Below are 18,137 nucleotides of genomic sequence, written 5' to 3' on the forward strand. Positions count from 1 at the left end.
GGCATTAGTGAACCAGATGGGTTTTTACAACAAGAATCATGATCACTGTTACTCACTTTTAATTCCAAATTTATTTAATGAACCTAATTTAAATTCCTTCCGGCCACGGTGGGATTTGAGCTCACGTCTCCTGATTATTAGTCCAGTAACATGACCACAAGGCTACTGTTCAACTCAACAGAGTTGATAAGGTGCTAATAAAAGCATATGGGTTCCTTGAGTTTAGAAATGGAGGCACAGAATATAAAAGCAATGTGATTGTACCAGAACTTGCATGACTGTTCTTTCAGAGAGCCAGCACAGTCACAATGGGCCAAATGGTCATCTTCTGTGCTCTAATTTAATGGCAACACAAGCCTTTTCTTCTCCTTAATCCACTCTTTGACAGACATAATGCCTCGAAGCAGTGAATATACTGAGAAATATACGCAATTATCCTGATTCCCGTTTGGTTAGAGATGTGACCTCTGTCCTTGTCTCACTTTACAGATTGTGATGGAAAGCTGAAATCTTTATAGATCTCTAGTCAGGCACACTGTGCTAGATGATTCAGCAAAGCTGACCCAGAAACGAGATGGTGCCTGAAAAAAATGCCATATGCCAATCTGTCCACCATCAAGTTAGAATTTGAGGCAATAAGCGATCACTTTTTAAAAAAAACCGTTCACAGGATGTGGGCTTCGTTGGCTGGGCCAGCATTTATTGTCCATCCCTAATCGCCCCTTGAGAAGGTGGTGTTGAGCTGCCTTCTTGAACTGCTGCAGTCCATGTGGTGTAGGTACACCCACGGTGCTGTTAGGGAGGGAGTTCCAGGATTTTGACCCAGCGACAGTGAAGGAACGGCGATATATTTCCAAGTCCGGATTTCCACCTTGGCTGGAGAGGCAGAACGGGGGCGGGGGCGGGGGGAGGGGGGGGTGGTGGGTGGTGGGTGGGTGGTGGGTGGTGGGTGGGTGGTAGGGTGGTAGGTGGGCGGGCCGGCGCAGCCTCAGGATAAAGGGTTGGCAATTTTGGACTGAGATGAGGAGAAACTTCTTCGCTCAGAGCATTGTGAACCTTTGGAATTCCCTGCCTTAAAAAATTGTGGATGCTCAGACGTTGAGTATATTCAAGACTGAGATTGATATGTTTTTGGATATTAAGGGATATGGGGATATGTCAGGCGAGGAAGTGGAGTGAGGTAGAAGATCAGCTACGATCTTATTGAATGGCGGAGCAGGCCCTTCTGCTCCATGATGGCCCCTTCTTGCCTAATAATCTATTGTCTGACTGATTAAACTTCGCCATTCAGTATAACCTTAGCAGTGCACTCAGCTAACTTGTACAGTGACACACTAAACTCAGGAGCATCTTGGGGGATGAACAATTTGAACCATTTCCTTAAGTAACATTCGTGAATCATTAAGTGCCCGGCAATGACAATTGCCAACAAGAGAGAATCTAAACATCTCCCCTTGATGTTCAATGACATTACCATCACTGAAACCCCCACTGTCAACACCCTGGGAGGATACCATTGGCCAGAAACTGAACTGGACGAGCCATATAAAATACTATCGCTACAAGAGCTACAGACTGGGAATTCTGAGGTGAGTAACTCACCTCCTGACTTCCCAAAGCCTGTCCACTATCTACAAGGCACAAGTCAGGAGTGTGATGGAATACTCTTCACTTGCCTATATGAGTGTAGCTCCCACAACACACAAGAAGCTCGACACAATCCAGTACAAAGCAGCCCGCTTAATTGGCACCACATCCACAAACATTCACTCCCTCCACCACCGACGCACAATGGCAACAGTGTGCCCCATCTACAAGATACACTGCAGCAACTCACCAAGGATCCTTTGACAGTACGTCCAAAACCTGCAACCTGCATCGCCATGAAGGACAAGGGCAGCAGATAAATGGGAACACCACCACCTGGAAGTTCTCCTCCACGTCACATACTATCCTGACTTGGAAGTATATCGCCGTTCCTTCACTATCGCTGGAACTCCCTCCCTAACAGCACTGTGGGTGTACCTCCACCACAGGGTCTGCAGCTGTTCAAGAAGGCAGCTCACCACCACCTTCTCAAGGGGCAATTAGGAATGGGCAATAAATGAAAGAATGAAAAAACAATTTTACAACAGGACAAACTATCTTTAAGTTTTAAAAAAAAGTTTTTAATTTTAACCATACCAATTCCTAGCCCTGTGTAAGCATGTCTAGAGGATGGGGGTATGAAATGTCATACATTGATAGAGACAACTAGAAGATGGCCAGTAATCATTGATCATCCCAATAATTTCTTAGTTCCACAGGAAGGTGTGTTGCATGGAGCACATCAAAGGTAACAAGCAATTCAGTTGAAGAGAATTAGCTGCTAAATGCCAACTGGAGAAGACAGGGCCTCAGTTTAACGTGTCATCCGAATGTCATCCCTCCGACAGTGCAGCATTCCCTCAGGACTCATCCTCTGACAGTGCAGCACTCCCTCAATACTGACCCTCCGTCAGTGCAGCGCTCCCTCAATACTGACCCTCTGACCGGGCATCGCTCCCTCAGTACTGACCCTCCGACAGGGCAGCACTCCCTCAGTACTGACCCTCCGACAGGGCAGCGCTCCCTCAGTACTGACCCTCCGACAGGGCAGCGCTCCCTCAGTACTGACCCTCCGACATGGCAGCACTCCCTCAGTACTGACCCTCCGACAGGGCAGCACTCCCTCAGTACTGACCCTCCGACAGGGCAGTACTCCCTCAGTACTGACGCTCCGACAGGGCAGCGCTCCCTCAGTACTGACCCTCCAACAGTGCAGCGCTCCCTCTGTACTTACCCTCTGACAGTGCTGCACTCGCTCAATACTGACCCTCCGACAGTACTGCGCTCCCTCAATACTGACCCTCCAACAGTGCAGCATTCCCTCAATACTCATCCTCTCACTGTGCAGCACTCCCTCAGTACTGACCCTCCGACAGGGCAGCACTCCCTCAGTACTGACCCTCCAACAGTCTAGCATTCCTTCAGTACTCACCCTCTGACAGTGCAGCACTCCCTCAGTACTGACCGTCCAACAGTGCAGCACTCTCTCAGCATTGATCCTCCGACAGTGCAGCACTCCCTCAGTACTGACCCTCCGACAGGGCGGCGCTGCCTCAGTACTCAACCTCCCCACCCCTAACAGTGCAGCACACCGTCAGTACATCTTGCCTTCAGTGCTAACCCTCTAAGAGGCAGTACTCCCTCTGTACTGATCACCGTTCCAACACTGCAGCACTCTCTCAGTACTGACCCTCCGACAATGCAGCGATCCTCAATTCTGACCCTCTGACAGTACAGCGCTCCTCAGTACTGACCCTCTGACAGTGCAGATCATCCTCAGTGCTGACTCTCTGACAGTGCAGATCATCCTCAGTACTGACCCTCTGACAGAGCAGCACTCTCTCAGTACTGGCCCTCTGACAGGGCAGCACACTCTCAGTACTGGCACTGAGGAGTGTGAGACTTGATGTTGTGCTCATGTCTTTGGAATGGGACTACAAATCTACAACCTTTTGATTCGGGGGCGAGATTACTACCCTTTGCACCCTGACTACTAATTAACTGTCGTGTCCCATGGGGGTGGCCATTTTACTTCACCATTATCATGTCTAAGTGGATGCAACATTTCACAGCTGGTTTCTGAGTCAAGTTAGTCACTTTGGATGCCCCTTTGCTTCCATTAACCAATAATTGGCTCAATCAGATGGTGGAGATGTTACATAATAAATATTCTGAGAGGCGACAATGAGTCAATGGAAACTGGGCTGCACCTTTTACAAATTGACATAGGTGCTTCAGTTAAATAGTCAGAAGAGATCAATTAGCATTATATAAAAGCTGTGGGAGCATTTGGCAGAGCTGTGTGATTGGATGGTTAGTGGAGGATATTCAGCCAGGTAAGTGGATGATGGGCCTTCAGTTGAAGACAAACAGGAAATGTTGGGAGCAATCAGCAGGCTGGGCACTATCTGTGGGGAGAAAGGAGAAAAGCAAGTAGAGTTAATGTTTCAGGCTGAGGACCTCTTATCAGAACTGAGTAAAGATAGAAATGGAATAGATTTTCAGCAAGTGGAGATGATTGCTTTCAAAATTGAAATGTAAGTGATTGAAGGATGGGAGGTTTTGTGGTGTTAAGGAAATTAGTTTTGGGATAAGTAAAGAAGCAAAATGTGTCTATAGGTGTGAATGGCAGAAATTTTAAGAGCACCTGTTGTCTGAATGCTTTAAAAAAAAAAGTAAAAATGAAACTGGCAAAGGAAACAAAATGGGGGCAGAGGTTAGTCTGAAATTGTTGAACTTTGAAGGCTATAGGTAGTGTCTGATTCGAGAGATGAAGTACTGTTCCTTGGGCTTCACTGGAATAGTGGAGCAGGCTGAGGACAGAGGTTGGAGTGATGAAGTGCTGTTCCTTTGGCTTCACTGGAATAGTGGAGCAGGCTGAGGACAGAGGTTGGAGTGAGAGTAAGGTAGAGAATTAAAATGGCTGGTAACAGTTTTTGTGAACTATTGAGGAAAAAACCCATTGTTCCCCTCATCTTTGTCATAGCACTACTATCCGTTTTTAGCATGCTTGTTACTTCTGTGGTGAGTGAGGAACCTAAAAGCTCTTGAAGCAACGTTCTCTTTGCGTTTTTGGAAATTTGAATTGCTGAGCAGCTCCTTGTCTGTCCTTCCACTAAACAAAATAGGGTGGATCTGAATGTTTCCAGTGAGCTCAGAGACTTTTCCAAAACCATTAAAGATTCTTAGTAAATGATTCATGGAATAACATGTCCAAGAGGAAGAAGGCTATTTGTGTTGGTTTATTTGAAAGAGCTACCTTTTTGTCCTGTAATTGTGACTGGTAGTGCAGAGTCGATCCTCCTTTAATATGACTAATGTTCGTTGGAGCTGTTGGCCTCCAGCCTAAACCAGAAAACTGATTCGAAATTGAGATAGAAATGGTTTGTGGGAGAGGGAAAGTGAATGTTTGGTGTCTGTAATTAATTTCCAGTCCCTTTTTAGCACGATGTAATCTCTCAGTTGAATAATGCTGTCTTGGTGGAGATATATGTTAAATCTAAATGTGCTAAGCACTGCAGTGATAGATTGATCAGGCCACTGAGCAGCTTTGCACAATTAATTTGATTTGAAATGCTATTGATTTTCCTGACAAATAACGATGCTCATTAATTTGAGTTGCTAGTCTAGAGTTCTGACTGAGTTGTAATGTTACATTATTTTACAGTGAAAAATCTGACTTTGTTCTAAATTGGATATTCTGGCTTGTTTTTTTGAGAATCACCCAATCATGTTCCCTAGTACTTAGCTTTTAGATGCTGACTGGGGTCTTTAAACATATGAATGTGATTATAATAGGTTTCCATTTATGGGGGAGACCAGATCTAGGGATCATCAATATAAGATTGTGACTAATAAATCCAGTGGGGAATTCAAGAGGAACTTCTTTACCCAGAGAGTGGAGGAGAATGTGGAACTCGCTTCCACAAGGAGTAGTTGAGGTATTTAGTGTAGATGTATTTATCCATCTTTCCCCTTTAAATACATTAGGGAAATGGGAATAGAGGTATACTGAGTTAAGTGGGAGGAGGCTTGACTGGAGCATTACCACTGGTGTGGGCAGGAGGGGTTGTATTAGGTTTCCCTATGTTCCAAAGAAAATATTGGTTGATATATTCTCTAGATTCTCAATGATAACTGGGATAAAGAACTGCAGCTATAAGGATAGGCTGGGACTCTCTTGGAGAAAATAAGGCTGAGAACAGACTAGATAAGAGAGATTCAAGATCCTGAGGGGTATGGACAGGGTAAATAGTGAGAAACTGTTCCCACTCAAGAGAACATCAAGAACTAGAGGGCACAAATTCAAAATAATTGTGGGAAAAGGAGTAAATGTGGTGAGGAAAATGTGTTCACCCAGAGAGTGGTTGGAGTCTGGAACGAACTTCCTGAAAGGGTGGTGGAGGCAGGTTCAACTGAGCTATTCAAAGGGAAATTGGATTGCTCCCTGATAAGCGTGCGAGGTTACAGGGATAAGGCAGAGGAGTGGGACTATGCAGAATGCTCTTTCAGAGAGCCAGTGCAGACACAACGGGCCAAGTGTTGTCCTCTTGCACTGTAAAGATACTTTTGGCATTGTATCATAGCATTTCTTGGATTGATGTGCAAATCAAAAGGTTGAATTTGAGTGGATTGTTTAGTTCTATGCTGTCAGAATTGACTTCCCCTGGTCAGTGACCCTGATAGCCTGCTTGAGATCTTTTGAAGCAATGATTTACCCGCGCACTAACATAGACAACTGGTCATAGAGGGCCCTGTGCCTTGCGGTTGTCCTCTCTACATCCGAGTAGAAATGGGTTTGGTTGACTTCTTGCATATGGGACTTGCCTCCATTAGATGTAATTAATCCTGCATTTATTTACACTGCCGTCCAGCTGAATGCTCGACCATCACCGTTGACCATCTGCAGGCTGAACAGTTTCTGCATTTGTACAGCACGGGGAGGCCGTTCAGCCCACCCTGCATGTACTGACTCTTATCTGATTAGTTCCGCTCTTGTGGTGTCCCCTGTAGCCTTAAAGTTACAGAAATAGGAATATTCGTTTTAGAATCTGTTGCTGCCATCATTTCACAAGCGTTTTTTTAAAAAAAAAGTTTCTCGTGTTGCTACGGTTTTTTCAGCAATCCCCCGTTTAAAATCTAACTCTGCTGCCATTGAACGGTTTGTGATTTTTTTTTTTTAAGAACTTCAATGTCCTCTTAAGCTTCTCCATTCTCAAGAGAGCAATCCCAGCTTCTCCACGTTGTACCTGTAAGAGGAAAAGCTGATGATACTGATTATACCAAGGACTATGAACACAGATTTTAGTTAAGAGACGGGGTGTGTAGGGCAGGAAGAGGAAGAGGAAGAGGAAGAGGAAGAGGAAGAGGAAGAGGAAGAGGAAGAGGAAGAGGAAGAGGAAGAGGAAGAGGAAGAGGAAGAGGAAGAGGAAGAGGAAGAGGAAGAGGAAGAGGAAGAGGAAGAGGAAGAGGAAGAGGAAGAGGAAGAGGAAGAGGAAGAGGAAGAGGAAGAGGAAGAGGAAGAGGAAGAGGAAGAGGATTTTTATTTTTTAACACCGCGAGGGGCGGTGGAAGTGGGGGGTATGAATGATTTCAAAAGTGGTGGCATTTTTTTCCCCAAGCCTCCGTTTTGATGTGATCCAATTTTTATTAACCACTCCACAGCAAACTCGAGGGTAGAATCGGAGGAGTTTATTTTACACGTACAAAGCAGGGTTTGCCACACCACACACCCCCACCCACTTTTACATTCATACAAAAGAGGGATAAAGGAAGAAGTACAGGGCAAAGACCACAGAAAATAGGAATTATTTCACTGGAGTCCAGAATCAAAGGTCCAATGATGTATTCCTTTCAGAGTCGGCAGGTTGAAGACTAATCCTGGATAATTCAATTTTCCAGTGCGCAGAACTTCTATGATGAGATTAATTAGCTTTGTAGGCACTGGTGCAGTAAGTTCCAGTAGAAACAGTGTAGATGGGGACTAGGGCCATTTAAACTTGGACAGAGTCCTGGCTCTGCTGCCACTTCTTCTATGGAAGATAGCAATCTGCTTCGCAGCTCCACAAGGCAGGGTAACTGGTTCTCCCAGCTAGGGTGGTGGGGGAATCATGTGATATGACTCCCACTTCTCCACTTTGGTTCGGACAAAGGATTTATTTATATTCCATAGTCTGGATTCTTGATGGTTAATGTTTCAACCATTAATCATTTCCAAGAGGTTTTGGGGTCCTTTGAACCATCAGACTGGTCTTCTCTGTTGGCCAGGCCTTGGCCTTAGAAATGTAATTGGTTTTTGTACAATTCCCTTGGATTTGATCTTTGCAGTCACAACAATCATTGGCATCTCTTCAGAGATAACGAAGTGGCAGCTGTTCTAAGTGCCAGGAAGTTACTTTTTGAGTCGGCCAGCAATAGCTCCAGTCATTTGTAAGCCTTCATCCAGGTTTTTTCAAACATGTAATTTAGCCATTTAAGTTTCTTAAAAATAGTGAGATCTTGGCTACAGGACAGCAGAATATGCAGGACTACAGGGGAATGGCACTAGCTGAATTGCTCAGTTGACAGATCGAATGGCCTCCTTGTGTGACAAATCTTGTTGTTGTATCTAGCAGACTAGCACGCAAGAGATTAAAATCAGGCCTCCATCTATACAAAGTGACCTGTCTGTTTCCTCAAGGCCTGAGAAAAAGGTGACTTCCCTCAGTTGGCATTGAGTTAATTTTTTGATTCATTCATGGGGCGTGGGTGTCAGAATTAACCGCATGTAGGCCAGACCAGGTAAGGACAGCAGCAGATTTCCTTCCCGAAAGGGCATTAGTGAACCAGATGGGTTCGTGGCCATCACTAAATTTTTAGTACCAGATTTTTATGCATTCTAATTCCACCATCTGCCATGACAGGATTTGAACCCGGGCCCATACAGCATTGCCCTGTGTCTCTGGATTACTAGTGCCATCCATTATGTGGCACCTCCACTCCCTCTCTCCTCCCACGTGTGTTTGTGGGTCTTAGAAACGGAAGGAGGACTCTTGGAGCTCATTGGTGTGTTCATTCTTTCTTCTACGCTGTAGATTAGATTCTAACTATGGTTTATTTTTCTCTCAGTTTACGAGCATGGATTTGGAAATTGAGGGGATTATAGGAAGATTTTCAGATGCCATGAGCCGTGGCGGGATATCCGAAGTGGCATCTTTGGTGAAAGCTGAGAGGAGCAGATTGGAAAGCGTGACGGTTCATGTGGCGGTCACCGGGACCCCGAGAGCGGGGAAGTCTGCTTTCATTAATTCAGTCATGGGTTACAAGGATGGCGAAGATGGCGCGGCACCCACCGGCCCCGCCCAACAGGTGACAAAGCCGGCTCCTTACAGCCGGCCGGGGAACCCCAGCTCTGTGTTCTGGGAGCTGCCCAGCGTTCGGGGATCCGGCTTCTCGTCGGGCCACTACCTGAAGGCGGTGGACGTCGACAAGTACGTCGGCTTCTTCATCCTGTCATCGACGTGGTTCACGTGGGAGGTCGCAGCCCTTGCCAGCGAGCTCAGGCGGGTTGGCAAGCAGTTCTACCTCATTCGCACCAAGATTGACTTGGGCCCTCCTGGCTACAGGGACAAGGAGTTCGTTGAGGACGTCCTGAATGTTTTCACCGCCGGCTACTTTGAAAACCTGGACATTGAATACGCGATTGCTCACTTCTTCTGTGTCTCCTGCCACCAGGTTGACAGGTTCGACTTTCTGGAGTGCGTCCGGGCTCTGCAGAGAAATTCCTCTCCTCCACTCCAGAAACACGCCCTGCTGCTCTCCCTGCACTACCTGGCCAACAAGATGGAGCTGAAGCACTCCCTGAGGGAGTTCATTCCGGTGTCGGCGGTCTACAGCTGCCTCATCGACCCCATCCCGATCGAGCAGCTGCCTTACCAGGCCAATGTCCACTTTCTGTACAACGAGATCCGGCTTTACCGCGTCCTGTTAGGGCTGGACTACCCGGCCTTGAGCAAAAGGGCCAAGCTGATTCGCCAGCCGACCTTTGTCCTCTCGGATGAGATCCAGACCACGATGGCAAAGATGCTGACGGAGAAGGGAGTCTCGGAGGAGCTGCTGAAGTGGACGGAGATAAACGCGTCGGTCTCCCACAGCTACGTGAAGTGGATTCCCTTTCTCGAGACCCTGCCTGGAGGGAAGCTGTCTGGGGCTTCCACCATCCGCTTGTTGGATACCATGCTGCAGAAGTTTACGGACGATGCCTGCCGTGTTCAGAGGAAAATGGAGGATGTACTGAAGGGTGAATAACATTGTTTGAGGCCCAACAATCTAATGGTGTTTGGTACACATGAAGGGAGAGCAAAGCTCAACTTCAGTATCAAAGGCCAACGTTGGTATCCTCTGGTAGGTGACGTGGCTTAATTCCCTATTCTTTTCCTCCATAGTCTGCAATGTAACCTTTGTTGCAGAGGCATTCCATGCTCTGCCAGTCCAAGATTGTTAATGCACAATGCCTTCTCTTCTGAAAGTACAAAACATATCCATTTCATCCCAAGACCTTCAGATGAAATTCTACTTGGCAGTTCACATGGGCATGGGCCAAAATTGAAGGCTAGGCACTACAAGACTCGTATTTCACTGCAGCTGGTAGCTACCATGCTAGGTGGGTGTGAAGTTTTGCCTAAGCACATTACTGCAACCCTGCAGCTGTTGTCAATGCAACATATTGACTGACCCTCTTTGTCTGAATGAGCAACATAACCCAGATGTGTTTTCTTTTGTAAGCTTTTAAGCTGTATTGTACATCCAAGTGTTGATGCAATATTGGGGATAATTTCTTCTATCCTTCCCATGTTAAACGTAGCAATAGCTCTTGTAGATGTTGTAATAGTAAACACCATCATTAAACAGCTAATGACGGTCTTTGTAAGCCCTAGTGTAGATTGAATTGCTGACTCTCCACTTTTAAAGGTGATGGGCGTGATATTTTTGACTTTAACCTGAGTCCAGTGTGGTTGTCGAGCAGTTGGGGATATGATGCAACACTTCAATTTTTTTTTTTTAAAAATGAACCTTTGTTTCAAGCACATCAACACTAATTAATTGAGCCCAATATTTTGGCAGAATGGCTGACTATTGACGGCAATGCTTTGTTTTCCTCTCCTCCCAACAGGAGGAGATATTAGAAACTTGTCACTGCAGGGGGAGTTGGTGGGTGAAAGGCCAGGATTCAATAAGGAAATGCCAAATGTGTGCAAAAGAAATGAAAGATGTGATTTCTGAGCAATGCAAGTAAACTCTTTTTTGCTGAAAATGTAAACAAAGCTGTTTCTTGTACAGATTACAGCTGAGTGAGTCTCATTTTATTTCACGAAAGGAATGCTATTGGGAGTGTCAAAATTCGCACAACTTAACGTTTCAGTCTATTTCCAGTTGATAACTGAACCCACTACGGTTATTTGAGAAACTTCAGAATTTAAATAAAATTATTAATGTGTACAGACTGATCTGACTTTTCAAAGTAGCTTTAGTGAAGGGTTTAACTGCAGTTGACTTAAAAAAAAAAAAAAAATTTTTAAAGGCTTCAACATTTTTTGTTAACTGCTGCATGTAACCTGTTTGTCATCCACTTTTTCATTTTCCAGTTCTGTTCAAGAATTTCCTGTAAATACTGTTTTCATAAATGCAGGTTTGTATGTGGGTCATCAAAGACTTTTTGTTGGAGCTGCCTGTCACTCGTGAGGAATTGATTTATTAAAATGAATAACTTATGCAATTTATCCTGGAGTCAGCTACCTTGAAATTTTTTCTCTATGATAACTGTGTAGTTATGTTTCTGAAACTGGATTAGGTATACACACGTTCCCAAACCCTGGATAACTTTAAAAGCAATTTTTGTTTTGATTTGCAGCATAGTGAAGCCATTTAGCCCATGTCTGTGCCAACTGGGATTGGTCCCTAGCCTTGTGGGTTACAGCATGACACGCAGATTTCCAAGTGCATTTTTTGGGGAAGTGGTGGCGTAGTGGTATTGTCACCAGGCTGGTATTCCAGAGACCCAGGGTAATGCTCAGGGACCTAGGTCCAAATCCCAATGGTGAAATTTGAATTAAATTTATATTTAAAAAAAAAAAAAAAATAGACCCCACGTCTGACCATTTTTCTTGTTGTAAAGTCCCATCTGGTTCACTGACCTTCAGATGTTCTTGTCCTTATCTGGCCTACATGTGACAACAGATCCACAGCAATGTGGTTGACTCTTAATGTCTGAACAAGGTCAATTAGGGATGGGCAATAAATGCTGACCAAGCCAGCGATGTCCACATCCAATAAAAGTGTGTAAAGTTGCTGCCTGTACCCCATCACATATGAATTTCTAAAAATTCATTCATGGGATGTGGGCTATGCTGGCTGGGCCAGCATTAATTATCCATCCCTAGTCGCCCTTGAGGGTGGTAGTGAGCTGCCTTGAACAGCTGCAGTACATGTGGTACAGATACACCCACAGTGCTGTTAGGGAGGGAGTTCCAGGAGTTTGACCCAATGACAATGAAGAAATGGCTGATATATTTCCAACTCGGGATGGTGAGTGACAATGATGGCAACTTCCAGGTGGTGGTGTTCCCATGTGTCTGCTGCCCTTGTCCTTCTCGATGGTGGTGGTTGTGGGTTTGGAAGGTGCTTGGAAGGGGATTTGGTGAATTCCTGCAGTGTCTTGTAGATGGTGTACACTGCTGCTACTGTCACTGATGGAGGGAGTGAATGTTTGTGGATGGGGTGCCAATCAAATGGGGCTGCTTTGTCCTGGTTGGTGTCGAGCTTCTTGAGTGTTGTGGGAGCTGCACTCATCCAGACAAGTGGAGTTTTCCATCACACTCCTGACTTGTGCTTTGCAGATGGTGGACAGGCTTTGGAGTCAGGAGATGAGTTACTTGTCACATGGTTTCTGACCTCTCGTAGCCACAATATTTATATGGCAGTTCAGTTTCTATGCCCATCTAATCCTTCTGCCAATGACATTAAATTTGTCTCCTGGTTGTTGAAGGATACCAACATTCCCCTTGGTGAGGTCAATCTGTGGGCAATGGTGGGCAGGTAGCAAATGATCCATTCAGAGGGGTGTCTTCACTTGGTGTACCTTTCTCTTTGAAGGCCAAGTGACAGGTTCTGTCTCAGGCACTGCACCATGAAGCTGCCAAGTGACATTGGGGATTGTTGCCACTGACCATTTGTGGCATAGCATGCCAACCCATAAGAATTGATTCCCAGGTGCAATTGTCGATGCTTAGGGTCTTCGTGTCATGGCTACAAGCATCCTTGAACCATTCCTTTGGTTGTCCACTAGTAATTTGTCTCCATGTACCTTGCTACACGGATGGTCCTTGGGAGTGTGACCATCTTCCATTGTTATAACCACAGCCAGTGTTAATTGTTGTGCAAACCAAATCTCAGGGAAACTTGTCTTATGGACTATACCCTTGTTTACATAATACAAAAAAAAGGCGATGTACCGATCTTAGTAAGAAGTCCAGTAATGCTTTTACTTTCTTAAAATCGCAAGAGTTTTATTAGCAACAATAAAGGGAAACGTAAACACACAAGATTAGTTACACCATTGATGTTAGGTTTTTTTTTTAAAACATTCCCCCAAAAAAAAGGAAAATTCTACTTGGTCAAACCTACAAGTAAACACCTCCCAGGCAACAGTCCCTTTTATAGATGGTTAACTATAAAATCCAGTAATATTACACAAGGCCAAGTGTTGTAGCTTTAATAAAAGCATAGCACATGACCTCTACCCTCTTCCACTCTGTTGGAATCCACTTCAGAATAAAACTGCTTGTTGCAGCCCAGGACTTTTCTGTTGACTGAATGGCCGGTTCAAATGGCATCCTCTCCGGGCCCAGGGCTCCAGCTATCTCTAATCCTAAACTCTTTCCCCTTCCATCCCAGTTCCATTGTTCTCACACCTCTTTGAAACTCAAACCCTTCCACATATAAAATCTTTTTCTGTTTCTGTCTTGTCTTTGCTTTTTGGGTCAATAAAATATAGTAACCCCACTACTCTACCTATGGAACTCATGCGAAATGTAAAGATGGTTTTTGGTATCGCTGACTCCCCTTTGATATTCAAACAAACTCTCAACTTCTCTAAAAATGCAAATATTAGATCTAACCTAGTTACTTATACCTCAAGCTTAACACCCCTATCCTTTCCATCTTTCAAAACCAACAAGACAACCTGACTCCTATTAATCTCCTGCACGCACACGTGCGCACACACTGCCTCTGTTTGAGTGCCGACACACTTAGGCAGTCCTCTCAAATACAGAGCTCCTGAGGTAAATGGGTACTTCATATCCACTCTGCATCATGGCCCTCCCCATTACAGATAAAATGCCTAACTTTGTACACCACTTACATCTGTTCCTCGGTCTCTGTGCCAAAGAAAGCGAAATCGGGAACATTTCCTTCAGGGAAGCCCCTTTGGAAGGGCCAGATTTAAGGTAAGACCGCAGCCATTAAATTGGGTTCCATTTTAGATAGGAAGCCTGCGAGTTTGAAATGGGCCTGGAGGATTCTGACGACTAAACCTCAAATTTTTCCATATCGGCAAACAAAGAATATCATTACCAAGTTGATGAGTCCCTCTAGGTAGCATCTATGCTAGCAGAATGATTTAATATGCTACAACATCAGCACATTTGGCACCTTGACTTCCCAATATATGGTGTGTTTGGGGGGGAAAAAAATCTTAAAAATGAGTCAAATGTCCAACCACCTCTATGCAGAGTCCCTCAAAAGCATAATTATGCGTAATCATTCCTGCAGTTTATTTTCTTTAAACTAGAAAGGCCATCCAACACCAGCTTCCTCTTCCCAAGCCAGTATGGCCAGTGGCGAGGCGCAAGTCACTCCAAACCTACTCTGGTGCGCAGGACAGTTCTTTCATATGCCTGATACCAGACTCTGGAAGCAACTGCTGTACTCAGAATTCAGTGGAGGCAGGAGACGCTTCATTGACTCTTCTTCCTCCCCACCCCCCTTCCCCTCCCCCCGCCCCAGGTAACACCGACTCATGGGAGTCCCTGGCTTGTGACCGACCAAAATGGATGGAGAAGGTTCTTTTGTGAAGGTGAAGCCCAGGCGTCCGAAAGAGGATGCAAACCCGTGAAGGAGCCATCTGCCCCACCCTTCAATCTCCAGCTGTCGCTGCATGTGGCACAGTCTGCAGATGGTACGCTGGGCTTCTCAGCCACCATAGAACCCATTGGACTGGAGTGGAAGCAAGTCATCCTCGACCCTGAAGGGCTGCCCAAGTAGGAGATGTTAAATCACTGCACAAATTATCACCACCTTTCAAAATATTAAACAGGAATTTTATCCAAATAAACATTTTAAAGTTTTCCTCTCTAGCATTTCATTTACATAGTTTTGAAAAGTAATGCACGCACTGATGAGGGTTGAACCAGGACATTCAGTGACTCGTCTGTCTCAGTGCCCTTATATTCCAGCTACGAGGGAGCCTTTGATATATATTTAGACAGTGAAAATACAGCTGCAAGTGAATGGATATTGAGTCTTAAACCCAAAGTGCTGGAAGAGGTTGAGACCTTTTGAATGGAAACTCCGATGGGGAATTCGGGAGAAACTTCATTTCCCAGCAAGTGATGAGAATGTGGAAATCGCTACCACAGGGAGGGGTTGAGGTGGATAGCACAGATATGTTTAAAGGGAAGTTGGAGAGACATTAGAGAGAAAGGAACAGAAGGGTGTGGTAAGCGGGTGGGAGGAGGCTCATGTGGAGCATAAATACTGGCATGCAGCAGATGGGCCGAATGGTCTGTTTCTGTGCTGCTGTCGTGTAGAAAAGTCGGCCCTTTCAAATAAAAACCCTATGGATAAATTTATTCATGTGAAATGTGTAATTTTTTTAAAGTCTCAATTTGTATGCTAGAAGTTTTAATGAGTTGAAAAAGCAAATGGAAATTTGTGTAGAAATTTTTTGGCTATATGTAGGAAAAGAGACTTTAACATTTTGTTCAATAGTAGGGTATAAGGCCACAGATGATAGTCAATGAGCCATTACCACTTAGAAGGGAGGCCATTTGGCCCATCGAGTCCATACTGGTCCTCTGTAGAGCAATCCAGTCAGTCCCATTCCCTCCACTCTATCCCCGTACCCCTGCAAGTTTATTTCCATCAGGTTTCCACCCAATTTCCTTTTGAAATCATTCATCGTCTCTGCTTCCACCACCCTCGTGGGCATCGAGTTCATTACCACTCGCTGTGTAAAAAAGTTCTTCCTCACATCACCCCCGCATCCCCTGTGCAAAACCTTAAATCTGTGTCTCCTGTACCTCGCTAATGGGAACATGTTTACTTTGTCTACTTTATCTAAACCTGCCCTAATCTTATTCACCTCTAACAGTGGAGATGTTAACATTTTTCCCCATAGGAAATATTGACATGATTGGAACATTAGAACATAAGAAATAGGAACAAGAGTGGACCATTCAGCCCCTCGAGCCTGCTCCGCCATTCAATAAGATCATGACTGATCCTCTTGTGTTTCGATTTCTACATTCCCATCTAACCCCGGTAACCTTTGATTCCCTTGCCTCATAAGAATCTGTCCACCTCCGCCTTAAATATATTCAATTACTCCGGCTCCACCATCTTCTGAGGCAGAGAATTTGAAAGTCGCACAGCCCTCTGAGAGAAAAAAAAATTTCCTCATCTCTGTCCTAAAAGGGCGACCTCTAATTTTAAAACAGTGCCCCCTAGTTCTGGACTCACCCATAAGAGGGAACATCCTTTCGACATCCACCTTGTCAAGGCCGTTCCGGATCTTGTATACACTTCAATCAAATTACCCTGATTTTTGAATACAAAGCCTGACTGTATAACCAGCATAGCTTGTTGGCTAGCAGCCTGGCCGCAGGGTCAGAGGCTGTAGATTCAAGGCCCAGTCCAGTGACTCGAGCCCACAAGCTGGGCTGACACTCCTGATGCAGTGCTGAGGGAATGCTGCACTGCCATATGAGGCCTTTAACCGAGGACCCCCCGTCTGCCCTCTCGGGTGGATGTAAAGGATTGCAAGGGTACTATTCCAAAGAAGAGCAGGGGAATTATCCCTACTGTGCCATGAGCATTTATCTCTTGGCCAATGACACTGAAAAAAGCAGTAATCACATTGGTAATCCGACAATGCGACAGTGCTTACACTTCAAAAGTACTTCATTGACTTGTAAAGTGCTTTGGGATGTCATGAAAGGTGCTTTATAAAGGCAACATATCTACCAAATTGTTTAGAAAAGATAAGAGTCGTGTATTGCTGAGGAGACATGCAGCAAAGATTTTCGTCTTGCACTTAGCAGATTGGTCAAGGTGTTACTTTGGACAATGCACCAAGGGAACTGTTTCCCCTCAGGCTTTTGTTTAATTCAAAAAAAGGCGTAATGCCTGGACATGTTCCTTTTGCCTGCAGAGGACAGGTTCCTCTTTCTGAATATATGTCGCTTCTGCTAATTCTTCTTGATCGGAACCCGTGTCCCCTAAGCGTTAGCCTGGACCACTGGATTACTAGCCCAGTGACAGTACCACTACACCGCCATCTCCCCCGAAACTCTTTGGGCTACATTTAAGTTTTTAGTGGGTGGTTGCACCTCAAGAAAGTTTAGTGACTCTTGATGGCTTGTGTTAACAACTCTTGTTTGGACATGGAGGCAATTATTTGGCCTTGATCAACCATCCTGGCGTTGACCGTTGATTAACTTGCCTTCGATATTTCCTCCCAATTTTTCAGCAATTAGATGAGGTTTGTTCTTTTTTAGCCATCTTAATGCTTTTTAAGGAAATATGTCCTCTTTTTCAATCCTCTTAATGCTTCTTAAGAAGATATTTTCCCTTTTTCCATATCTTAATGCTTTTTAAAGAAGATATTTTCCTTTGTTCAATTATCTTAATGCCTTTTGAGAAATGCTCTCTTTTTCAGTCATCTTAATGCCTTATAATATGCCGCCTCCATGCATTTGAGGAGATATTTGATCATCTTAATGCCTTTTAAGAAGCTTTTCAACATTCTCCAGATTTTGGGAAGGTTCCATTAGGTAGGCATATAGAAAATGTGATTCCTTTATTCAAGAAGGGAGGGAGACAGGAAGCAGGAAACTACAGGTTCGTTAGCTTAACATCTGTCATAGGGAAAATGTTAGAAGCTATTATTAAGGATGTTATAGCAAGGCATTTAGAAAAACTCAAAGCAATCAGGCAGAGTCAACATGGTGTTTTGAAAGGGGAATCATGTTTAACCAATTTATTGGCCTTCTTTGAAGGAGCCACATGTGCTATGGATAAAGGGGAACCGGTAGATGTACTGTACTTAGATTTTCAGATGGCATTTGATAAAGTGCCACACAAACGCTATTGTGGAAAATAAAAGCTCGTGGGTGTAGGGATGTATTGACATGGATAGAAGATTGGCTGGCTAACAGGAAACAGAGGGTAGCCATAAATGTATTTTCTCTGGTTGGCAGGATGTGACGAGTGGTGTGCCGCAGGGATCAATG

General features: G+C 44.7%; 1 protein-coding gene across 1 annotated transcript; it reads left to right on the top strand.

Annotated features, from left to right (window-relative positions):
• Positions 1–8,703: 8,703 nt before the first annotated feature.
• Positions 8,704–9,873, top strand: LOC144697839 (interferon-inducible GTPase 5-like). Its single transcript, XM_078569815.1, has one exon. The coding sequence runs from the start codon at positions 8,704–8,706 to the stop codon at positions 9,871–9,873; it is 1,170 nt and encodes a 389-aa protein (XP_078425941.1).
• Positions 9,874–18,137: the final 8,264 nt, after the last annotated feature.

Source organism: Cetorhinus maximus, chromosome 23, assembly GCF_964194155.1.
Source record: "Cetorhinus maximus chromosome 23, sCetMax3.hap1.1, whole genome shotgun sequence".
NCBI classification, from domain to species: Eukaryota; Metazoa; Chordata; class Chondrichthyes; order Lamniformes; family Cetorhinidae; genus Cetorhinus; species Cetorhinus maximus.